The following is a 23,114-nucleotide window of genomic DNA, read 5'->3' as shown; positions in this document are numbered from 1 at the left end:
ATACATCCATACAAAAAGAAATATATAAAAAAATAATAAATAAAAATATACACCCAACAAAAAAAAAAAAAAAAAAAAAAAAAAAAACATAATAAATAGGGGGAGGTGATTAGACATCAAGTAAAATTTGTGTGATAGGCTTCCATCTTTTCTCGAATTGGTCAAGTTTCAGTTGAAGTCTTGCAGTGATTTTTTCCATAATGTACATTTGCTTTAATTTGTCTCTCCATTGTTTTATTTCAGGAGGTTGTGGTTTCAGCCAGGACACTGTGATCATTTTCTTTGCTACCAGAAGCATTACCCTTAGTATATATTTCTGTTGACCAGATAGTAATTCTTCTGGCAAAATTCCTATTATGTAAGCCTTTGGGTCCAACCGCAACTCCCAGCCAGTAATTAATTTTATTTCTCTCTGGATACTTCTCCAAAAATTTAATATTACAGGGCAATTCCAGAAAATATGCGTAAAGTCTCCGACCCCCCCACAGTTACGCCAACATAGATTTGAGGTATTTTTATATTTTGAAGTGATAGAGGGTTTATAGAAGAATCGCATTTTTACTTTCCATTCAAACTCCCTCCATGTCGGGCTGTTGGTTATTTTGTGTCCCTCTTTCAATGTTTTTTCCCATTCGTTGTCTTTTATCGCTACATTAGTTTCTTGTTCCCATTTTTCCTTAACTGCCATGTCCTCATTACTGAGATCCATTCTCAGGGCTTTATATAGTTTTGATATAACCCCCTTTATTGATTGTCCTTTTGTATATGATATTAATAATTCCTCTACCTTAGTTGGCTCCTTACATATTTTCCCCCATTCCTCGTGTTTCTGGAGGTAATGCCTTAGTTGCAAATATTTGTAAAAATCATTTCTGGGTAGGTCAAATTCTTGTTGGAGTTGTTCGAATGATTTCATTGCCTGTGCTTCCAATACTTGGGTAATCAACATCAGTCCTTTTTGGGCCCATTTTTGAAACCCTACCTCCATAACCCCAGGTTTAAAGTCTGGGTTTTTCGCTATTTTGGTAGCCCTATTCACAGATCTTGATAATTTTAATTTTTTTTGTATTGTTGACCAAGTTTTAATAGTTCCTTTAATCCATTCATTCTGGATTTTTAGTTTCTTCCACCTCGTGACTGATATGTATGGTAACGATTCCACAGGCATATTTGGACAAGATCGCTGCTCCATGTCCACCCATATCGTATCTTTGTCTGTAGTAATCCACAAGATGAGTGCTTTAATTTGAGCTGCCCAATAGTAATATTTAATATTGGGTAGGTCTAGGCCCCCTTTTTCTTTAGGAGCTAACAGGGTTTTGTATTTTATTCTAGGTTTCTTGTTTTGCCAAAGGAATTTTGTTATCAATTTATTTAACATTTTAAATGTGGATGCCGGAATCAGAATTGGAAGGGATTGAAACAGAAATAATAGTCTTGGTAATATGTTCATTCTAATTGTTTCTATCCTTCCGATAAGACTTAAGGGCAAAATTTCCCATTTTTCCAGATCTTTCCTTATTTCTTTTATCAACATTCCATAATTTGCATCAAACAGCTGTGTGGAATGTGGTGTAATGGTCACCCCCAAATATTTAAACCCTTTATTTGTCCATTTAAAATCAAATCTTTCAATTACCTCTGTTGGACATTTTCCTGATATCATCATTGCTATTGATTTGCTCTCATTATTTGAATACCCAGCTACTTCTCCATATATTTTAAGGCTCTCCAACAGTGGTGGTATTGATAACGAAGGTTCCTTCAGCATTACCAACAGGTCGTCTGCAAACAATGATATTTTATGTTCTGTTCCTCCTTCATCAAATATCCCCCTTATTTGCTCATTTTGTCTAATTGATTCTGCGAGTGGTTCTATGCTTATTGCAAACAAGAGTGGGCTTAAACAATCCCCTTGCCGGACTCCTCTTTTGATATCAAAGAATTCTGAACAGTGACCATTTACTCTAAGACGAGATTTAGGGTTTGTATAGATTATTTTCACCCATTCAACAAATATTTGAGGGAAGCCAAAAGCTATAAGTGATTGATGTAAGAAGCTCCATTTCACCCCATCGAAAGCTTTTTGTGCATCCAAGCTCAGTAACATCGAGGGTTGGGTCTTAGATTTTGTGCTCGTAATTATGTTTAGTATCCTCCTAATATTGTTTGCACCCTGCCTTCCCGGAATAAACCCTGTTTGATCATTTCTAATTAATTTCGCTATAAATTTCTTCATTCTTTTTGCCAGTATGCTTGTAAGAATTTTTAGGTCATTACAAAGTAAACTAACTGGTCTATAGCTTTCACACAATATTGGGTCTTTTCCTTCTTTGTGCAAGACTGTTATGATGGCTTCCGACCATGATTTGGGGGGATCTCCTTTTGTTAGAGCATAGTTAAATACTTTATGCAGTACTGGTGTTAATACTTCCTTAAAGCTTTTGTAGAACACCCCCGGGAGTCCGTCCGTTCCTGGTGATTTATTTATTTTTAAGTTATTTATTGTATCTTGTATTTCCTGTTTTGTAATGGGGCGAATAATTTCTAATGTATCCCCCCCTGTTAGTGTTGGTAAATGTAGTTTTCCTAAAAAGTTTTGTGCCGTGTAGTTATCTAAGTCATTTTCTGAGTCCTTGTATAATTCTTTATAATAATCTGCAAATGCCTCTGCTATACCTTTGGGTTTTACTAAACATTGTTTAGAGATAGGATGTTTTATTTGTGATATACTTCTATCTGTTTGGGCCTTTTTAAGTTGGAAGGCAAGCAGTCGACTGGCTCTATTGCCCATTTCATAGTATCTCTGGTTCACAAAGCGCAGAGCCCCTTCTGCTTTATTTGTCAAAAGTTCATCTAATTTGCTTCTGGTTGTTTTCAATACCTGTAATCTGGATTCATTTGGTGTTTTTTTATGTTCTTCTTCTAGTTCCTTAATCTTATCCTCCAATTCCTTCTGATTCTTTAAGCGTATTCGTTTCAGTCGGGACGATATTTCAATTAATTTCCCCCTTATTACAGCTTTCCCTCCTTCCCATAGTATTGATGGAGAAACCTCATTGTTGTCATTGATTTGGAAATATTCTTTTATACACCGTTTTATTTCCTGTACTACGTTTTTATCTGAGAGGAGAGATACATTCATCCTCCAATACCTAAAATGGGGTTCATTGTCTAAATTTAGTTTCAAAGTAATTGGAGAATGGTCACTTATAGTAATATTCTCTATACCACATTCTACTACTGTATGCATATGTTGTCTTGAAATGTAAAAGTAATCAATTCTCGAATAGCTGCCATGCGGGTTTGAATAGAAAGTATAATCTTTAGTTTGGGGATTCTTCTCTCTCCATGGATCTATCAATCCCAATTCTTTAGTTATGTTATTCAACATCCTCGACCTCTTTGTATTTGTTCCATGTACTGAAGGATACTTGTCCACTTTGCAATTCTGTACAGTGTTAAAGTCACCTCCTATAAGTAACATTCCCTTCGCACAGTTGGTTATTACTTTAGCTAATACTTGAAAAAATGTCCCCTTTTCCTCAATTGGTGCATAAACATTCATTATTGATATTTCCCAACCGGCCATTGACCCTATAATCATTATATATCGCCCCAGATTGTCCTTCACTTCTTTTTCGACTTTAAACGCCACCCCTTTTCCAAGTAAAATTGCTACTCCCCTCCTTTTACCATAGGATGCGTAGAACACCTGGTTCACCCATTCTCTTTTTAGCTTCTTATGTTCAATCTCGGTCAAATGTGTCTCTTGTAATAAGGCTATTGAGCTCTGCAATGTCTTGAGTTGATTCAATATCTTCTTTCTCTTGATGGGGTGGTTTAGCCCATGTACATTATATGAAACAATATTTAGATTGCTCATGCTTTGTATTGAGTCTCACTGATTTTTGAAGCATACAAAAACACTACATTAATTACTAACACCTCCATTGAAAAAAACAAACCAAATTACTAGCAAACATATTGACAAGCACACATAATTCCCCACCAAAAAGAAAAAAAACACACCCAAAAAACAAAAACCCATGTCTTCCAAGAGTCCAATCGGAGAGTTGTGGCTACCCTCCTGGAAATATGCACTCACCTAAAATTTTAAGACAGAGAAACTTACAAGAGCCACAATGGTTATAAACACCATTACTTCTCATTTGACCAGAATAAAACGACAAATGCAGTAAGACACTCAACACTCTGACTTGTCCAAAAGCAAATGGAGAATGAGGGCATTGATCCCACTACCTCTTACATGCGAAGCAAGCACTCTACCACTTGAGCTAATTCCCCTCTACATACACCTAAAATTTTAAGACAGAGAAACTTACAAGAGCCACAATGGTTATAAACACCATTACTTCTCATTTGACCAGAATAAAACGACAAAGGCAGTAAGACACTCAACACTCTGACTTGTCCAAAAGCAAATGGAGAATGTGGGCATTGATCCCACTACCTCTTACATGCAAAGCAAGCGCTCTACCACTTGAGCTAATTCCCCTCTACACACACCTAAAATTTTAAGACAGAGAAACTTACAAGAGCCACAATGGTTATAAACACCATTACTTCTCATTTGACCAGAATAAAACGACAAATGCAGTAAGACACTCAACACTCTGACTTGTCCAAAAGCAAATGGAGAATGTGGGCATTGATCCCACTACCTCTTACATGCTAAGCAAGCGCTCTACCACTTGAGCTAATTCCCCTCTACATACACCTAAAATTTTAAGACAGAGAAACTCATAAGAGCCCCACAATGGTTATGAACACCATTACTTCTCATTTGACCAGAATAAAACGACAAATGCAGTAAGACACTCAACACTCTGAGTTGTCCAAAAGCAAATGGAGAATGTGGGCATTGATCCCACTACCTCTTACATGCAAAGCAAGCGCTCTACCACTTCAGCTAATTCCCCTCTACATACACCTACAATTTTAAGATAGAGAAACTTATAAGAGCCACAATGGTTATAAACACCATTACTTCTCATTTGACCAGAATAAAACGACAAATGCAGTAACATACTCAACACTCTGAGTTGTCCAAAAGCAAATGGAGAATGTGGGCATTGATCCCACTACCTCTTACATGCAAAGCAAACGCTCTACCACTTGAGCTAATTCCCCTCTACATACACCTAAAATTTTAAGACAGAGAAACTCATAAGAGCCCCACAATGGTTATGAACACCATTACTTCTCATTTGACCAGAATAAAATGACAAATGCAGTAACATACTCAACACTCTGAGTTGTCCAAAAGCAAATGGAGAATGTGGGCATTGATCCCACTACCTCTTACATGCAAAGCAAGTGCTCTACCACTTGAGCTAATTCCCCTCTACATACACCTAAAATTTTAAGACAGAGAAACTTACAAGAGCCACAATAGTTATAAACACCATTACTTCTCATTTGACCAGAATTAAACGACAAATGCAGTAAGACACTCAACACTCTGACTTGTCCAAAAGCAAATGGAGAATGAGGGCATTGATCCCACTACCTCTCACATGCGAAGCAAGCGCTCTACCACTTGAGCTAATTCCCCTCTACATACACCTAAAATTTTAAGACAGAGAAACTTACAAGAGCCACAATGGTTATAAACACCATTACTTCTCATTTGACCAGAATAAAACGACAAATGCAGTAAGACACTCAACACTCTGACTTGTCCAAAAGCAAATGGAGAATGTGGGCATTGATCCCACTACCTCTTACATGCGAAGCAAGCGCTCTACCACTTGAGCTAATTCCCCTCTACATACACCTAAAATTTTAAGACAGAGAAACTTACAAGAGCCACAATGGTTATAAACACCATTACTTCTCATTTGACCAGAATAAAACGACAAATGCAGTAAGACACTCAACACTCTGACTTGTCCAAAAGCAAATGGAGAATGTGGGCATTGATCCCACTACCTCTTACATGCTAAGCAAGCGCTCCACCACTTGAGCTAATTCCCCTGTATATACACCAAAATTTTTAAGACACAGAAACTCATAAGAGCCCCACAATGGTTATGAACACCATTACTTCTCATTTGACCAGAATAAAATGACAAATGCAGTAAGACACTCAACACTCTGACTTGTCCAAAAGCAAATGGAGAATGTGGGCATTGATCCCACTACCTCTTACATGCTAAGCAAGCGCTCTACCACTTGAGCTAATTCCCCTCTACATACACCTAAAATTTTAAGACAGAGAAACTTACAAGAGCCACAATGGTTATAAACACCATTACTTCTCATTTGACCAGAATAAAACGACAAATGCAGCAAGACACTCAACACTCTGACTTGTCCAAAAGCAAATGGAGAATGTGGGCATTGATACCACTACCCCTTACATGCAAAGCAAGCGCTCTACCACTTGAGCTAATTCCCCTCTACATACACCTAAAATTTTAAGACAGAGAAACTTACAAGAGCCACAATGGTTATAAACACCATTACTTCTCATTTGACCAGAATAAAACGACAAATGCAGTAAGACACTCAACACTCTGACTTGTCCAAAAGCAAATGGAGAATGTGGGCATTGATCCCACTACCTCTTACATGCGAAGCAAGCGCTCTACCACTTGAGCTAATTCCCCTCTACATACACGTAAAATTTTAAGACAGAGAAACTTACAAGAGCCACAATGGTTATAAATACCATTACTTCTCATTTGACCAGAATAAAACGACAAATGCAGTAAGACACTCAACACTCTGACTTGTCCAAAAGCAAATGGAGAATGTGGGCATTGATCCCACTACCTCTTACATGCAAAGCAAGCGCTCTACCACTTGAGCTAATTCCCCTCTACATACACCTAAAATTTTAAGACAGAGAAACTTACAAGAGCCACAATGGTTATAAACACCATTACTTCTCATTTGACCAGAATAAAACGACAAATGCAGTAAGACACTCAACACTCTGACTTGTCCAAAAGCAAATGGAGAATGTGGGCATTGATCCCACTACCTCTTACATGCTAAGCAAGCGCTCCACCACTTGAGCTAATTCCCCTGTATATACACCAAAATTTTTAAGACACAGAAACTCATAAGAGCCCCACAATGGTTATGAACACCATTACTTCTCATTTGACCAGAATAAAATGACAAATGCAGTAAGACACTCAACACTCTGACTTGTCCAAAAGCAAATGGAGAATGTGGGCATTGATCCCACTACCTCTTACATGCTAAGCAAGCGCTCTACCACTTGAGCTAATTCCCCTCTACATACACCTAAAATTTTAAGACAGAGAAACTTACAAGAGCCACAATGGTTATAAACACCATTACTTCTCATTTGACCAGAATAAAACGACAAATGCAGCAAGACACTCAACACTCTGACTTGTCCAAAAGCAAATGGAGAATGTGGGCATTGATACCACTACCCCTTACATGCAAAGCAAGCGCTCTACCACTTGAGCTAATTCCCCTCTACATACACCTAAAATTTTAAGACAGAGAAACTTACAAGAGCCACAATGGTTATAAACACCATTACTTCTCATTTGACCAGAATAAAACGACAAATGCAGTAAGACACTCAACACTCTGACTTGTCCAAAAGCAAATGGAGAATGTGGGCATTGATCCCACTACCTCTTACATGCGAAGCAAGCGCTCTACCACTTGAGCTAATTCCCCTCTACATACACGTAAAATTTTAAGACAGAGAAACTTACAAGAGCCACAATGGTTATAAACACCATTACTTCTCATTTGACCAGAATAAAACGACAAATGCAGTAAGACACTCAACACTCTGACTTGTCCAAAAGCAAATGGAGAATGTGGGCATTGATCCCACTACCTCTTACATGCAAAGCAAGCGCTCTACCACTTGAGCTAATTCCCCTCTACATACACCTAAAATTTTAAGACAGAGAAACTTACAAGAGCCACAATGGTTATAAACACCATTACTTCTCATTTGACCAGAATAAAACGACAAATGCAGTAAGACACTCAACACTCTGACTTGTCCAAAAGCAAATGGAGAATGTGGGCATTGATCCCACTACCTCTTACATGCTAAGCAAGCGCTCTACCACTTGAGCTAATTCCCCTGTATATACACCAAAATTTTTAAGACACAGAAACTCATAAGAGCCCCACAATGGTTATGAACACCATTACTTCTCATTTGACCAGAATAAAACGACAAATGCAGTAAGACACTCAACACTCTGACTTGTCCAAAAGCAAATGGAGAATGTGGGCATTGATCCCACTACCTCTTACATGCTAAGCAAGCGCTCTACCATTTGAGCTAATTCCCCTCTCCTTACACCCACAATTTTAAGATAGAGAAACTTATAAGAGCCACAATGGTTATAAACACCATTACTTCTCATTTGACCAGAATAAAACGACAAATGCAGTAAGACACTCAACACTCTGACTTGTCCAAAAGCAAATGGAGAATGAGGGCATTGATCCCACTACCTCTTACATATGAAGCAAGCGATCTACCACTTGAGCTAATTCCCCTCTACATACACCTAAAATTTTAAGACAGAGAAACTTACAAGAGCCACAATGGTTATAAACACCATTACTTCTCATTTGACCAGAATAAAACGACAAATGCAGTGAGACACTCAACACTCTGACTTGTCCAAAAGCAAATGGAGAATGTGGGCATTGATCCCACTACCTCTTACATGCAAAGCAAGCGCTCTACCACTTGAGCTAATTCCCCTCTACATACACCTAAAATTTTAAGACAGAGAAACTTACAAGAGCCACAATGGTTATAAACACCATTACTTCTCATTTGACCAGAATAAAACGACAAATGCAGTAAGACACTCAACACTCTGACTTGTCCAAAAGCAAATGGAGAATGTGGGCATTGATCCCACTACCTCTTACATGCTAAGCAAGCGCTCTACCACTTGAGCTAATTCCCCTGTATATACACCAAAATTTTTAAGACACAGAAACTCATAAGAGCCCCGCAATGGTTATGAACACCATTACTTCTCATTTGACCAGAATAAAATGACAAATGCAGTAAGACACTCAACACTCTGACTTGTCCAAAAGCAAATGGAGAATGTGGGCATTGATCCCACTACCTCTTACATGCTAAGCAAGCGCTCTACCACTTGAGCTAATTACCCTCTCCTTCCTCCTACAATTTTAAGACAGAGAAACTCATAAGAGCCCCACAATGGTTATGAACACCATTACTTCTCATTTGACCAGAATAAAACGACAAATGCAGTAAGACACTCAACACTCTGACTTGTCCAAAAGCAAATGGAGAATGTGGGCATTGATCCCACTACCTCTTACATGCTAAGCAAGCGCTCTACCATTTGAGCTAATTCCCCTCTCCTTACACCCACAATTTTAAGATAGAGAAACTTATAAGAGCCACAATGGTTATAAACACCATTACTTCTCATTTGACCAGAATAAAACGACAAATGCAGTAAGACACTCAACACTCTGACTTGTCCAAAAGCAAATGGAGAATGAGGGCATTGATCCCACTACCTCTTACATATGAAGCAAGCGATCTACCACTTGAGCTAATTCCCCTCTACATACACCTAAAATTTTAAGACAGAGAAACTTACAAGAGCCACAATGGTTATAAACACCATTACTTCTCATTTGACCAGAATAAAACGACAAATGCAGTGAGACACTCAACACTCTGACTTGTCCAAAAGCAAATGGAGAATGTGGGCATTGATCCCACTACCTCTTACATGCAAAGCAAGCGCTCTACCACTTGAGCTAATTCCCCTCTACATACACCTAAAATTTTAAGACAGAGAAACTTACAAGAGCCACAATGGTTATAAACACCATTACTTCTCATTTGACCAGAATAAAACGACAAATGCAGTAAGACACTCAACACTCTGACTTGTCCAAAAGCAAATGGAGAATGTGGGCATTGATCCCACTACCTCTTACATGCTAAGCAAGCGCTCTACCACTTGAGCTAATTCCCCTGTATATACACCAAAATTTTTAAGACACAGAAACTCATAAGAGCCCCGCAATGGTTATGAACACCATTACTTCTCATTTGACCAGAATAAAATGACAAATGCAGTAAGACACTCAACACTCTGACTTGTCCAAAAGCAAATGGAGAATGTGGGCATTGATCCCACTACCTCTTACATGCTAAGCAAGCGCTCTACCACTTGAGCTAATTACCCTCTCCTTCCTCCTACAATTTTAAGACAGAGAAACTCATAAGAGCCCCACAATGGTTATGAACACCATTACTTCTCATTTGACCAGAATAAAACGACAAATGCAGTAAGACACTCAACACTCTGACTTGTCCAAAAGCAAATGGAGAATGTGGGCATTGATCCCACTACCTCTTATCTGCTAAGCAAGCGCTCTACCATTTGAGCTAATTCCCCTCTCCTTACACCCACAATTTTAAGATAGAGAAACTTACAAGAGCCACAATGGTTATAAACACCATTACTTCTCATTTGACCAGAATAAAACGACAAATGCAGTAAGACACTCAACACTCTGACTTGTCCAAAAGCAAATGGAGAATGAGGGCATTGATCCCACTACCTCTTACATGCGAAGCAAGCGCTCTACCACTTGAGCTAATTCCCCTCTACATACACCTAAAATTTTAAGACAGAGAAACTTACAAGAGCCACAATGGTTATAAACACCATTACTTCTCATTTGACCAGAATAAAACGACAAATGCAGTAAGACACTCAACACTCTGACTTGTCCAAAAGCAAATGGAGAATGTGTGCATTGATCCCACTACCTCTTACATGCTAAGCAAGCGCTCCACCACTTGAGCTAATTCCCCTGTATATACACCAAAATTTTTAAGACACAGAAACTCATAAGAGCCCCACAATGGTTATGAACACCATTACTTCTCATTTGACCAGAATAAAATGACAAATGCAGTAAGACACTCAACACTCTGACTTGTCCAAAAGCAAATGGAGAATGTGGGCATTGATCCCACTACCCCTTACATGCAAAGCAAGCGCTCTACCACTTGAGCTAATTCCCCTCTACATACACCTAAAATTTTAAGACAGAGAAACTTACAAGAGCCACAATGGTTATAAACACCATTACTTCTCATTTGACCAGAATAAAACGACAAATGCAGTAAGACACTCAACACTCTGACTTGTCCAAAAGCAAATGGAGAATGTGGGCATTGATCCCACTACCTCTTACATGCGAAGCAAGCGCTCTACCACTTGAGCTAATTCCCCTCTACATACACATAAAATTTTAAGACAGAGAAACTTACAAGAGCCACAATGGTTATAAACACCATTACTTCTCATTTGACCAGAATAAAACGACAAATGCAGTAAGACACTCAACACTCTGACTTGTCCAAAAGCAAATGGAGAATGTGGGCATTGATCCCACTACCTCTTACATGCAAAGCAAGCGCTCTACCACTTGAGCTAATTCCCCTCTACATACACCTAAAATTTTAAGACAGAGAAACTTACAAGAGCCACAATGGTTATAAACACCATTACTTCTCATTTGACCAGAATAAAACGACAAATGCAGTAAGACACTCAACACTCTGACTTGTCCAAAAGCAAATGGAGAATGTGGGCATTGATCCCACTACCTCTTACATGCTAAGCAAGCGCTCCACCACTTGAGCTAATTCCCCTGTATATACACCAAAATTTTTAAGACACAGAAACTCATAAGAGCCCCACAATGGTTATGAACACCATTACTTCTCATTTGACCAGAATAAAATGACAAATGCAGTAAGACACTCAACACTCTGACTTGTCCAAAAGCAAATGGAGAATGTGGGCATTGATCCCACTACCCCTTACATGCAAAGCAAGCGCTCTACCACTTGAGCTAATTCCCCTCTACATACACCTAAAATTTTAAGACAGAGAAACTTACAAGAGCCACAATGGTTATAAACACCATTACTTCTCATTTGACCAGAATAAAACGACAAATGCAGTAAGACACTCAACACTCTGACTTGTCCAAAAGCAAATGGAGAATGTGGGCATTGATCCCACTACCTCTTACATGCGAAGCAAGCGCTCTACCACTTGAGCTAATTCCCCTCTACATACACATAAAATTTTAAGACAGAGAAACTTACAAGAGCCACAATGGTTATAAACACCATTACTTCTCATTTGACCAGAATAAAACGACAAATGCAGTAAGACACTCAACACTCTGACTTGTCCAAAAGCAAATGGAGAATGTGGGCATTGATCCCACTACCTCTTACATGCAAAGCAAGCGCTCTACCACTTGAGCTAATTCCCCTCTACATACACCTAAAATTTTAAGACAGAGAAACTTACAAGAGCCACAATGGTTATAAACACCATTACTTCTCATTTGACCAGAATAAAACGACAAATGCAGTAAGACACTCAACACTCTGACTTGTCCAAAAGCAAATGGAGAATGTGGGCATTGATCCCACTACCTCTTACATGCTAAGCAAGCGCTCTACCACTTGAGCTAATTCCCCTGTATATACACCAAAATTTTTAAGACACAGAAACTCATAAGAGCCCCACAATGGTTATGAACACCATTACTTCTCATTTGACCAGAATAAAACGACAAATGCAGTAAGACACTCAACACTCTGACTTGTCCAAAAGCAAATGGAGAATGTGGGCATTGATCCCACTACCTCTTACATGCTAAGCAAGCGCTCTACCATTTGAGCTAATTCCCCTCTCCTTACACCCACAATTTTAAGATAGAGAAACTTATAAGAGCCACAATGGTTATAAACACCATTACTTCTCATTTGACCAGAATAAAACGACAAATGCAGTAAGACACTCAACACTCTGACTTGTCCAAAAGCAAATGGAGAATGAGGGCATTGATCCCACTACCTCTTACATATGAAGCAAGCGATCTACCACTTGAGCTAATTCCCCTCTACATACACCTAAAATTTTAAGACAGAGAAACTTACAAGAGCCACAATGGTTATAAACACCATTACTTCTCATTTGACCAGAATAAAACGACAAATGCAGTGAGACACTCAACACTCTGACTTGTCCAAAAGCAAATGGAGAATGTGGGCATTGATCCCACTACCTCTTACATGCAAAGCAAGCGCTCTACCACTTGAGCTAATTCCCCTCTACATACACCTAAAATTTTAAGACAGAGAAACTTACAAGAGCCACAATGGTTATAAACACCATTACTTCTCATTTGACCAGAATAAAACGACAAATGCAGTAAGACACTCAACACTCTGACTTGTCCAAAAGCAAATGGAGAATGTGGGCATTGATCCCACTACCTCTTACATGCTAAGCAAGCGCTCTACCACTTGAGCTAATTCCCCTGTATATACACCAAAATTTTTAAGACACAGAAACTCATAAGAGCCCCGCAATGGTTATGAACACCATTACTTCTCATTTGACCAGAATAAAATGACAAATGCAGTAAGACACTCAACACTCTGACTTGTCCAAAAGCAAATGGAGAATGTGGGCATTGATCCCACTACCCCTTACATGCTAAGCAAGCGCTCTACCACTTGAGCTAATTACCCTCTCCTTCCTCCTACAATTTTAAGACAGAGAAACTCATAAGAGCCCCACAATGGTTATGAACACCATTACTTCTCATTTGACCAGAATAAAACGACAAATGCAGTAAGACACTCAACACTCTGACTTGTCCAAAAGCAAATGGAGAATGTGGGCATTGATCGCACTACCTCTTACATGCTAAGCAAGCGCTCTACCATTTGAGCTAATTCCCCTCTCCTTACACCCACAATTTTAAGATAGAGAAACTTACAAGAGCCACAATGGTTATAAACACCATTACTTCTCATTTGACCAGAATAAAACGACAAATGCAGTAAGACACTCAACACTCTGACTTGTCCAAAAGCAAATGGAGAATGAGGGCATTGATCCCACTACCTCTTACATGCGAAGCAAGCGCTCTACCACTTGAGCTAATTCCCCTCTACATACACCTAAAATTTTAAGACAGAGAAACTTACAAGAGCCACAATGGTTATAAACACCATTACTTCTCATTTGACCAGAATAAAACGACAAATGCAGTGAGACACTCAACACTCTGACTTGTCCAAAAGCAAATGGAGAATGTGGGCATTGATCCCACTACCTCTTACATGCAAAGCAAGCGCTCTACCACTTGAGCTAATTCCCCTCTACATACACCTAAAATTTTAAGACAGAGAAACTTACAAGAGCCACAATGGTTATAAACACCATTACTTCTCATTTGACCAGAATAAAACGACAAATGCAGTAAGACACTCAACACTCTGACTTGTCCAAAAGCAAATGGAGAATGTGGGCATTGATCCCACTACCTCTTACATGCTAAGCAAGCGCTCTACCACTTGAGCTAATTCCCCTGTATATACACCAAAATTTTTAAGACACAGAAACTCATAAGAGCCCCGCAATGGTTATGAACACCATTACTTCTCATTTGACCAGAATAAAATGACAAATGCAGTAAGACACTCAACACTCTGACTTGTCCAAAAGCAAATGGAGAATGTGGGCATTGATCCCACTACCTCTTACATGCTAAGCAAGCGCTCTACCACTTGAGCTAATTACCCTCTCCTTCCTCCTACAATTTTAAGACAGAGAAACTCATAAGAGCCCCACAATGGTTATGAACACCATTACTTCTCATTTGACCAGAATAAAACGACAAATGCAGTAAGACACTCAACACTCTGACTTGTCCAAAAGCAAATGGAGAATGTGGGCATTGATCCCACTACCTCTTACATGCTAAGCAAGCGCTCTACCATTTGAGCTAATTCCCCTCTCCTTACACCCACAATTTTAAGATAGAGAAACTTACAAGAGCCACAATGGTTATAAACACCATTACTTCTCATTTGACCAGAATAAAACGACAAATGCAGTAAGACACTCAACACTCTGACTTGTCCAAAAGCAAATGGAGAATGAGGGCATTGATCCCACTACCTCTTACATGCGAAGCAAGCGCTCTACCACTTGAGCTAATTCCCCTCTACATACACCTAAAATTTTAAGACAGAGAAACTTACAAGAGCCACAATGGTTATAAACACCATTACTTCTCATTTGACCAGAATAAAACGACAAATGCAGTAAGACACTCAACACTCTGACTTGTCCAAAAGCAAATGGAGAATGTGGGCATTGATCCCACTACCTCTTACATGCAAAGCAAGCGCTCTACCACTTGAGCTAATTCCCCTCTACATACACCTAAAATTTTAAGACAGAGAAACTTACAAGAGCCACAATGGTTATAAACACCATTACTTCTCATTTGACCAGAATAAAACGACAAATGCAGTAAGACACTCAACACTCTGACTTGTCCAAAAGCAAATGGAGAATGTGGGCATTGATCCCACTACCTCTTACATGCTAAGCAAGCGCTCTACCACTTGAGCTAATTCCCCTGTATATACACCAAAATTTTTAAGACACAGAAACTCATAAGAGCCCCACAATGGTTATGAACACCATTACTTCTCATTTGACCAGAATAAAATGACAAATGCAGTAAGACACTCAACACTCTGACTTGTCCAAAAGCAAATGGAGAATGTAGGCATTGATCCCACTACCTCTTACATGCTAAGCAAGCGCTCTACCACTTGAGCTAATTCCCCTGTACATTCAACAAACATTAAATTAATGACGCCCTTCAAGAGAAACTCATAAGAGCCCCCAATGGTTATAAACACCATTACTTTTTCCACTTAATTCCTCTACCACTCATACACTAAGGGAGTGCTCTATCAGTTAAGCTAATTCCAAAATCAAAGAAGGGATAAAATAGCCAAAGGAAAACATAGATTTAAAATATCCTAGACAATAAGAAATCAATATTTCAATGGAGAATGTGGGCATTGAATCCCATTACTTCTCACATGTTACGCCAGCTAATTGCCTGCAGTTCGAATGAAAATTTTAAGACAGAGAAACACATAAGAGCCAGACAATGGGCATCAATACCATGACCTCTCATTTTACCAGAAAAAACTTCATAGGAAAGTCACATCCTCAGCAACACGAGTTATCCAAAAGCAAATGGAAAATGTGGGCATTGATTCCACTACCACTTGAGCTACTTCCCCTGTAATTGGACTGAAAATTTTAAGACAAAGAAACTCACAAGAGCCCAATAATGGTTATCAATACCATTACTTCTCATTAGACCGGAATAAAACAATGGGCATTGATCCCATTATCTCTCACTTGACCAGGAAAAAACTACATATGCAGTAACATCAAAATGATATCTTGAGAACGTAAAGAAGGAAAATTCACCTTTCTCACAAGACTCCGGAGATTGGAACTTGAAATAGGTCCATGGTAACAAGTTAAAATGACCACGGGTCTAATGAGAAAATAGTGTGAATCAGCAAAGGCATAACTCTTTAGGAGGATCTAGTTGCCCTCTTATCACTGCTAGTTATTGATTTAGTTGTCTGCTTTCAGTCAATAAATGTTCTCATATTTTGCATGCGAAAAAAATTATTTTTCCCACAATGGATCGTATTTCATATAATGCACCAATGCTCTATTTTTGATGTCAGTAGAAAAATACTTGGAGCATTTTTTATGCATTTGATATGTTATTTTGCTTTTTTTTGAAACCATCCGGAAATACAAATATTTGTTAACAAAAGATTACGGTTCTTAATTTTGTAAAGCACAGAAAGCCCAGCAAAAAAAAAAAGCCAAGATAAAAATAAATTAAATCATCTTTCTAATTATAACATATTTCTTTGGTTGAATAACAATTTTGCTCATTTTAATTATTATTTTGCTCATTTCATGATTTGTTTGAATACGAAATTTGCTATTAGTTTTTTCTGAAATCTGTTATTATTTTTCTTTTAACAAGAGTTTTAAACATTTTAAATAAAATATTATTAGTAATACAGTACCATATGTTCAGGATTATAAGTCGCTTTTTTTTAAAACTTTTGCCAGGGGTGCGACTTTTACTCTGGTGAGACTTCTACGTGAAATTATGAATACATTACTATCGGGTATTTCACATGTTATTAGCATACTGAAATGTACCCCCACGAGAAATTCAGCATACATCACTCGCGCAAACGTCACTAAAATTACTTTGTATCTCAATTTTAGGGGAAATGTAATGGAACAATAAAGCACAGAGAATTTGCGCCTTGTATAGAAATACATTTTGAGCAAGTTGAAAATATTTACTTTGGCGAAATGACACCAACTAACCTTACCAATCGGGACATCAATGTCCAGAAGATAAGGCGTTATTTCGACAAAGTAAATATAAAATGAGATACGAAGCCACTTAGGTGACGTTTGCGCTTGTGGCATTTGCACGTTTCTGCTAGGAGGGACATTTAAGGAACATTTTTTCCAGGCAACACCAGAAATTCAATAAAACACCTGAACAAAAATGGCACAGAAAAAAACTTATGTTCTGCAGATTACAAGCTGCAATTAGTGAAATATCCAACCGAAAAGCAGGAAGCATGGGTGACAGCTTATGTATGTACAAAATGTTTTTACTTTAAAATGTATTAGGTGCAGCTTATGTCAAGTTCGGCTTATAGTCCAGATATTACGTTATATAACCCCCCCCCCCCCCCCCCCCCCCCCCCCTGTTATTATTTCAGGACAATTGTTTCTGGCATCAGGTTCCACAGTATAGACTACAGTATTATCAACCATCAACTCCATGTACATACAAATTGGAGTTTTGCATACCTTAGCATGGGTGGGGTCGGAGAAGCTATAAAAAACAATGAGAGGCCCAGTTGACCTGACCAAAAGCTGCTTCTTCTTTTCTGACATCGCCACAACGATCACACCTTCAAAACCAATGGGAAATCATGTTATTAAAATAAACCTCAGACAAAAATGTTCCCTATGACACAAGCATCTTTCAATTATTACTTAAGCACTGTAGCTGTTCACTCCAGGTTAATAGGAAATCACATAGAGAATCACAACAACAATATGCTACAATGTTTAAATGTGACATCACCAGTGTTGGGACTAATGTGTTAAAAAAGAATGCGTTCCTAGAACACAATCAGTTTTGTCTAAGTCCTATAACGTGTTGTTAAAAATATTTAAGTCTACTATTTTTACTTTACGGTGCGTTACTGAGTTACTGTATTTGGGTGTGGACACAAGGTAATAAGGAAGCCGAAACTGAGTCAGGGGTGCCCAAAATAAGGATTTTTGCAATGAAACCAGGAACAAACAAACAATGGGTCGCAAAACCATTAACAAATTATCTAAGCCAAACACCATAGACAAAAGAACTCTGTCATGGCAGTGGTAATGCAGGGAACAAAGTAAAAAAACAAAACAAAAAAAAACAAAAAACAGGTGGGTGCAACTAACAAAAGGTCCAAACCAAAAACTGGAAACAAAAACCATAGCAATGAACGGATTACATGGACTGTCGAAAATGTCATTCACGAACGGTTAGGATGATTAGGGATAGGTTTGTGGTGATTTGACACAGCTGTGCCCAGTTCCAAACCCAGTTGGCGTCCTCTGGGGGAAAGTGGCATACCATATCCCAACAGTTAATCCACTAACAAATAATTCTGGACCATGAATTACAATGTCCTTTGACTACTGAACATTTCTGCACCGTTTTCACATTGGCACATTCAATTCTCAAACCGCCAACACCACACGTTGAAGGGTGGGCTCAAATATTTATCTACAAAGTACAACTCAACATGGTTACAGTGACGCCATCTCAAGCACAGAGTAGGAGAGTGCTGAATTTCTCCTCATGGAGATATTCTCTCTAACGTATATACTCGCATCCAAGCCAAATTTACAACTATCACTAAATTACTGAAATCAGGGGGTCAGTTTATAAGTGCATATTTAAATGTCTATCACCAGTCTCAAAGGGTAGGCAGCACATGGACCCGGGACAATTACAGGAACAATAAACGAATGGGAATTCCTAGCCTGACTTGGAATTTGATCGTATCTATTTTGATGAAGACAGAAGACAGCGATGTTTGTGTGCAAATAACACGGAGGAACTAGCAGCCCTGAAATTATTGCAGCATTTGCAGCGAGCATTTTTAAAAGGTACGTTTGATGCATTTCTGACCAAAGATATGTTACGTAGGTACGAGTGTTGTGGCTAACTTCAACTCGTCCGCAGAAGAATCCCAACCCCCAACAATGCAAACAGGCACCTGTCCTTTATATGCTTCTTAGTGCTGCGAATCCGACAGAACGAGTATCACGATCGTAGTCTGTATAATGGGTTTGATGAGAAATATTGATTGGTGTGATTTAAAAAAACAAATGTGCACTCACGCGAAGGGGGGCAAAATCCCGCAGGGAAGTGGAAATCAGAGTATCACGCCAAATACACTCAATGTAGCTACTGTAGCTATAATAAAAGTGATAAACTGTTTGGGGAGCTTTCGGTTACAGTCGATTTGATACTAAATGGCACCCTGGATAAAACAGATCAGCATACACAGCTAACGTAAGTGTCTTACATTTGCAATCATGAGGTCAGTGAGCAACACGTACTGGTAACCCAACAAGCTGAGAAGAATCTAGACTTTTATAAGATTTTATATTAGCACCGGTGTATGGGGATACTCCATTTACAAAATAGTGGTACAGTTGGTGTGGACGGACGTCAGCAGGAGGACTGTTGGTAGCTTGCCCTGCTAATGCTATCCTCAATTTTTCTAAATTCCGCTCTTGGTGGTTCCTGAGCCACCTCATCCAACAGCTGCACAATGTTCGTTTTAGGCGTCATTTCCAATCCTGTTAAATAGTATCGATTTTGGTTGTTGTTGTCTACTGTTTACTGGCCTCACCCACTGTTTACTACCGTTTACTGCTGTCCGTTATGGTGTGGTCACGTGGTTGGGTCACGTGTGTGACAAGGGTCAATAATATTTGGATAAGACATCACTCTATGAATAACAATGTATGTGTACATGATTTTGGGAAGACCATTGACCATATGGGTGGGGGGAATTGTGATTGGCTGCCACCTGCCTTGAATTGTGGGATGCCAGTGAATGCAGATGATATCCTTGTCCTGGGAGAAATTGGGGTCTGAAAAGGCCTGATTCAGCATCAAAGCATCCGACACCTTTCCTGCCCATTCCATGTCTTCGCAGTCTCTCCCCAAAGCCATCCAGTCATCTTTAAACACATTCATAATCTCCTCTTGTTGCAGGACATGTAGAACCCTACAAAAAAAAGTTTACTTAAAGTGTGTAATATTCACCACTGGATGGCACGGTTGTCTAAGGCAAATGAAATCCAGTGCCACAGCAAGCAGCAAGATGTCAAACAAACATGGTGGCGACCTTAGGTATGGATTCCACTATGTAAAAGAAATTCAAATTTCTATATGATTTTTTATAAAAACAAACACTAGTGCGATTGTTCATGTATTTTTACATAGTATTCAAATCAATGATTTTTTTATGAATGAAAGTTTTTTGTACCACTCGGAGGCACTTAATATTACACACTGTCCTTTTAAAAGGTGTGATTTACCCACAAACACCTTGGCTCTAAAGTCCCTATTCCACTACACGGTTCTGACCTTCTACATCTCGCCCTGCCTCTCCCTGGGTACATTTTCCATTATAGGTCGGTGCTGTGTTTTGACGTCATTTCAGCATCACACTTGGCGCGAATCTTTAGCTCCAATCTTCGCCTCAAATCTTCGGCGCAAAGTTCCTGCTGGATTTGTACGTCGACGAACAAAGTTAGGAAGCACTGCACCTCAGAAGACCACGGGGCTGAATTTTTTTGCGGTAGCCGTCATTTCAAAATAGTTTCCCCTGCGGCAAAATACAAACCGGTGACGCAATTTTAAAAATGGCGGGGAGGGCGAACTGGACCTTCTTTTCCACACCAATCCATGGTCGGCAGTGACGCAAGGGATGTTTTAAGTCACCGGTCTGCCGTATTAAACATCAGCAGAGAGGGTGCCTAGGGCCGGGCTCCCAGGGACTAAGAACCAGTTACTTTTTCATAATGGAAAACCAAAAAAGGCTGGGTGGGGCGAGGAAGAACCGTGTCATGGAAAATAATAATAATAATAATTTCCTTGTATTGTCATTCTGTGTAACAATGTACACAGAACGAAATGTCGATTGCACCTGACCCGTTGTAACGAGCCGATGCAGCCGCAGCCAACAGAGGGCGCCGCCGACCACTTTTTAAGTCTTATGAATGACTCGGCCGGGGCGCGAACCACCGACCTCCCAGTCTCAAAGCGGGCGCCTTACCATCTAGGCTACTGAGCTGGCATAACTAGAGTAACTTAACACAACAAATACAACCTAAAATAAAAATGATTTTCAATGATTGAAACTTGCATTACATTTTCATGAATGGAATATTTGGCAAGTCAGTGAATTTTTGTAAAAACAAAGACATAGATAACATTGCCTTTTTTTACCAAATCCCAAAACACAATATTATACTAAACACTGTACAATCATATTTTACCTGTCCGTCACTACGTTACAAAAATCACTTATGATTTGTTGATCTATGTTTTCCTTCTCCTTTCCGCTCAATTCTCCTGGTGCGTACTGTGTGCAGCTATTTCTCATATACTTCCTGTAATGTACACAATAATCAATAAAGCAACATGAGAATTTCAAAAACAACACAATTTTTAAGGTTCACATTGAATTATGAATTGCAACGAAAGATTGTAGTGCACACTGAAATTGTATTCAAATGTAATGAATCCAGGACTTTCTTTAGTGCCGTAAATTTCAGGCTGTTAAGCCACTATTTGTTTGCTTTTTTTCAGTGGGACCAATAAAAAGATTGAGCAGTTAAGAGCATTCCAATTGAATTGTATGATTAATCACAACTACCGTTAATTAAAATCAGTCACAAATTCCTCTAGTGTGTGTGGCACCAAGGAAAACAGAAAGCTGCTCTTTTGCACAACGCATGCTCTCTAAATACAAATCACCGCCATCACGTCTGGAGACATTAATGACACCCTTCAAGAGAAATAAGTCCATGTTTTTTCCAACATTGTTCATATAATTCATAATAGGAGCAAAATTGGGGTTTTGGCAGTACTTTATTTACAACATTATTCATATAATACCATACCTACCAATATGTCTTATAATTAAAAGAAAAAGTCTACTGATTTTTGATATTCAAACAAAAAAAACCTAACTTAACTCAAGACTACTATTTTAGTCTAAGGCTGCTTTGCTTTGAAGCTACTGCTACTGTGCATGAACAAACCGCTCCAAAGATCGCATTAGATTTGAGTTTTGGAAAGCGTTTGCCATTCCGGTTTTAAACAAGTACATGTTATTGTTCTTGTTTTTTTAATATTCTGAAGATGGATTGTGTTTCAAACGTAAAAACAGAGTGTGCATTAACATCTACCGCTTTTTAATGTCAAAAGGTTGACATGCATGTAATACATAAAGAGGCAAAACTGGAGGTTTGACAGTACATTATTCACAATATTTTAACTTGTTCACTCACAAATCTACTTCTCAATTTATTCATCAGAATTGAACAGCATTGGAAGTTATCTATCAAAAAGCTACACTCCTCTTTCCGTATCATCTGCGTCAATGTCAGGTCGGTGATGTTTCCTTTAATCCTTGAGGAACAATAACAAGCAAATAGAATTTGGTCCATTACCATGGCAAACATCAATAAAAACACAAAAAGACACATCTGTCCATCTTGAATAGTCATATGATCCGAAAACACATGACCTGAACAAGTCAAAGCAGAACTAAAGAAAAATTGGCATCAGGTGTGCTGTTGGCCACGTGTGAGCCAGACGTCAAGGAGTTCATTTTTATGGCTGTTTAAGCCTGCCGCTCTAAATCTGATGCGGCCTGTACAAAAACGAAATGGAGTTTTGTTTTTTAATTTGAACATGCTGCTTTTAACCAGGTGCACTGTGTAGTCCGAAATGTATAATAATCGATTTAAAAAGTGCCAGCGCTGCAAAACACTGGTGATTATTTC

General features: G+C 38.8%; 1 protein-coding gene across 1 annotated transcript in view; it reads right to left on the bottom strand.

The window, feature by feature from the left end:
* The window catches only part of dnai3 (dynein axonemal intermediate chain 3), a 68,071-nt gene that overhangs the window by 39,064 nt on the left and 5,893 nt on the right, over window positions 1–23,114 (bottom strand). The window contains exons 7-9 of the mRNA XM_088350521.1: window positions 21,600–21,713; window positions 20,127–20,323; window positions 17,832–17,935 (exon numbers count right to left, since the gene is read on the bottom strand). Of these exons, the coding sequence (XP_088206647.1) occupies window positions 17,832–17,935; window positions 20,127–20,323; window positions 21,600–21,713 (415 nt within the window). The remainder of the gene's footprint in view (window positions 1–17,831; window positions 17,936–20,126; window positions 20,324–21,599; window positions 21,714–23,114) is intronic.

This window comes from Urocampus carinirostris, chromosome 12, assembly GCF_059441175.1.
Source record: "Urocampus carinirostris isolate Australia breed hairy pipefish chromosome 12, RoL_Ucar_1.0, whole genome shotgun sequence".
Classification (NCBI taxonomy): domain Eukaryota; kingdom Metazoa; phylum Chordata; class Actinopteri; order Syngnathiformes; family Syngnathidae; genus Urocampus; species Urocampus carinirostris.
This window is presented reverse-complemented; position numbering and strand designations above follow the sequence as displayed.